The sequence below is a fragment of the Aedes aegypti genome, chromosome 1 (assembly GCF_002204515.2).
Source record: "Aedes aegypti strain LVP_AGWG chromosome 1, AaegL5.0 Primary Assembly, whole genome shotgun sequence".
In the NCBI taxonomy this organism is placed as follows: domain Eukaryota; kingdom Metazoa; phylum Arthropoda; class Insecta; order Diptera; family Culicidae; genus Aedes; species Aedes aegypti.
In genome coordinates, this window is record NC_035107.1 from 105,033,336 (window position 1) to 105,039,425 (window position 6,090).

A 6,090-nucleotide genomic window follows, 5' to 3' on the forward strand; every position below is an offset into this window, starting at 1 on the left:
TTCGTGTTTTTTTTTTCATTGAACAAGGAATGTTTAAAAATTTGATCGTTTAAGGAAGTGACGTTGAATCAAAGAAACTAGAATTGTTTCGATTCAACAATAAAACAAGAGTGTAGCATCATCCATTTAAGGTTGCTATTACTTACTAAAACATATTCAAAATAAACTACTATTTTTTTATGGTAATTGTTCACGAATGCAAGGAATGCAAGGACAAGTAGGCGTATAAGGGAAAAATAGTTCATCAAACTGTTACATAAATGTGAAATAGCTTGGAATCCAATACAATATTGCACCAAAACTTGAAAGGCACAAATCTCAAGAAAAGACACAAAAAAACGTGAAATTTTGATTTTAGCTTGGTGCACTTGCAAAGAGCTTAAAATAAAAAGATAAGAGAAGTTTATTGGGCAGTGAAAGGCAGCTAACACTGTAGCTGGGATCATACCCAACATCGGAAGACCAGGAAGCAGTACGAGGCGTCTTCTGGCGACCGTATCGTCGTCCATATTGAGAAACGGAGTTCCGGCTTGGGCTACAGCGTTGACAACCAAACGCAATCGAGAGAAGCTAGCAGGTACGTTCCGGCTGAGTAAGCTATACGGGTGGCGAGTGCCTACCGCACTATGTCGTCGGAGGCAGTGTGCGTTGTCGCCGGAATGATCCCCATCTGAATCAATCTGCTGAGAACATAGCATGCTACCAGTAAAGAGATACAAGGAATGTGAGGACTACCATCAGATTGGATACAATGGCCAAGTGGCTGCAGGAGTGGAACAACTCGGAGAAAGGAAGGTGGATCCACAGGCTTATTCCTAACATGTCGGTGAGGACGACCAGAAGCTAACTTCTTCCTGACTCAGTTCTTATCAGGGCATGGATGCTTCCGGAAATATCTGCACAGATTCGAACACGCAGGGTCTCCACATTTTCCGGTCTGTACTAATATCGAGGAGACATCGGAGCATGTTAGATTGGACTGCCCTTGATTCAGGGATATACGAAGCGAGATGATGCCAGAAACCGCAAGCGTCCCAAATCCGAACAACATCGTGCAGAACATGTGCCAGCATTAAAGCACTTGGAATGCGGTGATCAGAGGGACAATACAGATTATTTCGTCGCTGTAACTAAGATGGCGTGAAGACCAGAGGCCGCGATCGGAGTAGGCTAGATCCTCCGTCGGGGACTATATCGAGTAGAGCGGGCGTATCGTAGTATTGGTGATAAGTCGTCGGGCGCCTGCAAACTGGAAGTCATCCTCCAACCGGAATTGCAAAACCGACCCCGGCATTTTGCCGACCAACGTCGAGCCGGAGTAGGCTGAGTCCACCGCCGGGGTTTAATAGAGTAATTCGAGAAACAGCACCGGCAAATGGTCATCGGGGTGCTAGTGAACCGGAAGTTTCTTTTCCCCGGAATCGCAGGACCCACCTCGGCATCTGTTCGGGCAGGTTCGAAATAAGCGAAGTCCACCGTCGGGGACTAGTGGTGAATCGTGCTTCTTCGGCGTGGCGTGTGAGTCGAGACGAGCCGCTCTCACCGCGAGTGACGTGAGACGACTAATGATAATCAAATGGGAGCGAGTCGACAATTGTCAGTTCATTCGACTGGTCTCGCCTCACGCGCCGCGCAGAATAAGCACATCGTATTATGTACCAGTAAATGACCGTCGGGGCGCCTTTGAACCGGATGCTTCCCTCCACCGGAATCACAGGACCGACCTCGGCATCTGCTCGAATAGCATGAGTTTGGGAGATCTTCCACCGTCGGGAAAATCTTCGTCGGAGTAGGATACATTCACCGCCGGGCACTACTCTGAGTAGTACGTAACGCAACACCAACATGAGTCGGCGGAGCGCCAGTATACCGGAAGTCATCCTCCAACCGGAATCACTGGACCGACCTCGACATCCTACTGGTCCACCAGGAGAGCTTTAAAATCAGCAGCGGAGAACGAGTCGTCGTAGAGACCAACCGTAGATTTCAACCGCCAAGTGGGCAAAACGAGTAGTCGCAGAGACAACGTAGAAATGTCGTAGTGAGCAGAGTTTTTGACGACATTAAGCTCCAACATCGAACTAGAGAGACATAATGAAGTGTTCGGCATTTGAATCAAAATGTTGTTCCAAACTTTCACGTAAAAACAATACTAAAAAAGTTTAAACAAACCTTTTGCATTATTAAAAAATCATCATTCGAACCTTCGAGGTACTGTTCAAGATATTCTTCTAGAGATTCTTCCAGTTTTTTTTTTCGAAACAATTTTAAAGATTTCCCAATTGATCTTTTCAATACTCGAGAAAGAAGTGCCTAAGAAACTCTTCTTTGAAATCGTTCAGGGATTGTTCGAATGGCTGATTTTGTTTCTCTTCTTCAAACATTCCACATGCTATGGCTGATTTTGTTTTTCTTCTTATCAAACATTCCACATGCAGTGATTCTTGCAGTGGATATGTAGGCTTGCAAAGTTTCCCCAGGAACTCCTCGTTCAGATTTTTTTTTCAATATTTTTTTTGCAGGAATTCCTCTATACATTTATCCTGGGATAATTTTGCTCTTTGTTTCTGTGTTATATTGACGTCTGACCAAAATTTGGTGGTAAGAAATGTTCCTAAGAATATTCTAGCAATTAGGGCTTGGCACAAAAGATTGCACTAGTTTATGGTAATCCATATAAATAAAAATAGAATGGTGTTCGTATGTTACGAGTTGGCATGAAGACCAGCAATTTATTTTAATAATTCTTACATTTCGTCAACCTCTCCATCATATGTCCAAGTGGAATTTTCAAAACGAACATCTGGTAAACGTCTAGTCTAGATTATAAACGTCTTTATGTAAAAAGACATCCCATCTAAACTACAAACAGTCAGCAGGAAGAAAACATTTTGTGAACATTTCGCATTTTTTCGCAGAACTTCGAAAACTAAAAGGAAACTTAAATGAAAAATATTATGTTGTTAATAGCAAAAACAAAATTGTACTAAGAGAATAACTGAGATTTCATAGAAAACGGAGATACTAAAACTACTTAATAATCAACTAATTCAATGTTTAATTTTTCAAGTTGAGTAACAATTTTCGTTAGTCAAATAAACAATGCCCACGTGGATATTTATTTTCCCCACTAACCTTTCCGTGGACAAGCGTGGACTTTCTTCAAACCTCCTGCCGCCTCTAGGATGTCTATAAAGTTTATGAGCGGCGACGGCGGATCCTCATGAAATTTTATAATCAATTAAAGCAAATTGAACAAATAGATAATCGTCATGCATTAAAGTTTATAGTTTTTTTTTTAAGACCTATCTTTGATTGGTTATACAGATACAAAAATAGTTAATTAGTTGAAAAATGTTTGAGATATTCATAACAATAAACGTCTATATACTAATGAAAGGTTTTTGCAAGTTTTTTTAATAACAATACAGTAAACAACAATTCAAAGGGGATAGTGAGATTGTATATTTTTCGTATGAGGGTGAGACACAATATTTTACCAAACCATCAGTTTGATCACATTTCAACCACTTTTTGTCCACACATTGTTGCATCTCCTGTGCCATGCAAATCTCGTAAAGCATATAATTAATGACCCTATTCCCTAGTAGCAGTGGCATAGCCCATGCCATTTCAAACCTGTTTTCCGAAAAATAAAAAGAGTTGAAGCTTTTCAGCGAAACTTACCGGATTTTGTAGCAACAAAGACTAGAACAGACAGCACAACTCGCAGGTTGACCTTCATCGTTGTTGTTTTCTGCGCTTCCCGGAGAAAGAATCACACTTCAATACTTCACAGGGCCTACCCTCGATACAATGACTACAAGGTTTGTAGGGGGGATTTAAAAACTGAGGCACATGAACCGAAATGACGCGATTTAAAACTTGGCACCTGCCAATTGCTTACACACAACAATTGATTCAATCACTTAGCACATTACGAGCTCTATCGTCGTGGTCACACTTCTGATAGTAGATAAATCCACAACACAATGTTCTACGCAGCTTCAACTTCGTCGGAGGTTTTGATAAAGAATACCGGTTTTCTTCTGGAGATTAGCGAGTCGATGTTTTGGCAATCCAACGGAATAATGTATTACTCATACGACACACTTCACTGCCAACATTTGAACCTTCTGCGGACTGTTCCCTCGGGATACTCTGTACAACAAAACTACATTCTTTCCACCGCCAATCAATAAATACTATCCAAGTGAGCGTGTGCTCTCAACTGCTTAAATACTTTTCGCACAACGGCGATGCGACGCAAAATTAATCACCGTTCACTGTGACGAAACCATAATCCGCAAGTATCCGTTTTTTGCAAGATCGGCGAAATCGAATGCCGTTTCTTCGAAAGAGCTGAACCAACTAAATTAGCACCGGCTGGATGACGTGTTGCGGCCGTTTGAAACCACTTCTTGCCGAAAATCTCTACCATAACATCTCACGTAGCTGCGATTGAATCTCCGATATCTGTGCGCAAAGATTGGTTTCGCGTGGTACCACCCGTCGAAGCCTACACCAATATATACATTGATAAACGTAATTGAACTGATAAGAGCACCCAACCCGATATCGGTAAAGCGATGAACTTGGTTATTGTCGTAGCAGAAAGATAATCTTACGCGGCGGTGTCTTCTGTATACCGGGTTGTCTGTCTTATCGGTTCGGTAGTCCACTGGAAACTGAGCGCGCGCTTTCGAAGGAACTATCGTTTTGAAGAAACGGTTGCTACCGCGTTTGGTTCCTTGTGTATACTAAGCTTGAGATACCTCCGGCTCCGGTGATGCACTGAGCGCTTTACACCATCTCGCAGAGAGTTGACGACCAATAGGGTGTCCCAGAACCAGTGCGCATCGTACCCTCGTGCTTGTTACATAAATTCTTTCTGCCCTCGGAAGTTCTTAAAACTACCTGAAGCATTTTTTTTTTAATTTCTTTATTAGTATCATTCCAAACATTACATTCATTTCTTATATCTAGGTGTTCTGTGTTATTAGACAACACTATCATCCTAATTTGGTAAAACAAATTTAAGATTTTATTAACATTTTATTAACAACATATTACATTTCATTTGCCGTAGCAGTTCCAATTTATACAGGTGAGTTGATTTCACCTGCTCATAAGAAAAAAAAATAACGTTTTCAATTTACTTAACCTAACATAACCTAAACATATAACGCATTAATCGTGGCAATAGAAGATTGCAACGATTTTTGCCTGAAATTATTAATGATTGTATTTGACATTTGTTCCAATGTTTCAACATTGGATATTCTATGTAACTTATTGGTACTATACCAGGGAGGATGCCTCAGAATCATTTTCAAAATTTTATTTTGAATTCTCTGCAGAGCTTTTTTCCTGGTATTACAACAGCTAGTCCATATTGGTACAGCATACAACATGGCTGGCCTGAAAATTTGTTTGAATATCAAAAGCTTGTTCTTAAGACAAAGTTTTGATTTTCTATTACTAAGGGGATAGAGACATTTTACATATTTATTACATTTGGTTATGGATGCCCTCAATGTGATTTTTGAAAGTTAAATTTTTATCAAGCATGAGCCCTAGATACTTAACCTCATCTGACCAATTTATTGAAACCCCTCTCATCGTGACAACATGTCTACTTGAAGGTTTCAAATAAAGAGCTTTTGGTTTATGTGGGAATATTATTAGTTGAGTTTTGGAAGCATTAGGAGAAATCTTCCATTTTTGCAAGTATGAAGATTAATATCCAAACTTTTTTGCAATCGACTACAGATGACACCCAGGCTTCGTCCTTTGGCGGAGAGGCCTGTGTCATCCGCAAACAAAGATTTTTGGCATCCCTGAGGTAACTCAGGTAAGTCAGATGTGAAAATATTGTATAATATTGGTCCCAAAACGCTGCCTTGAGGAACACCAGCTCTTACAGGAAGTCTTTCAGATCTGGAGTTCTGATAATTAACCTGAAGTGTACGATTTGACAGATAACTTTGAACTATTCTAACAATGTATGTTGGAAAATTAAAGTTTTTTGATTTTACGATCAAACCTTCATGCCAATCACTGTCGAATGCTTTTTCTATGTCTAGAAGA

General features: G+C 40.5%; 1 protein-coding gene across 2 annotated transcripts in view; it reads right to left on the reverse strand.

Moving 5' to 3' along the window:
• Window positions 1–4,760, reverse strand: part of LOC5564409 (pheromone-processing carboxypeptidase KEX1) — a 43,029-nt gene extending 38,269 nt beyond the window's left edge. The window contains exons 1-2 of one of the 2 annotated variants that reach the window (XM_021844361.1): window positions 4,629–4,759; window positions 3,688–4,519 (exon numbers count right to left, since the gene is read on the reverse strand). In XM_021844361.1, coding sequence (XP_021700053.1) covers window positions 3,688–3,745 — 58 coding nt within the window. In that variant the 5' untranslated portion in view covers window positions 3,746–4,519; window positions 4,629–4,759. Of the gene's footprint in view, window positions 1–3,687 lie in introns of both variants that reach the window. The other variant, XM_021844371.1, reaches the window with a different exon arrangement.
• Window positions 4,761–6,090: the final 1,330 nt, after the last annotated feature.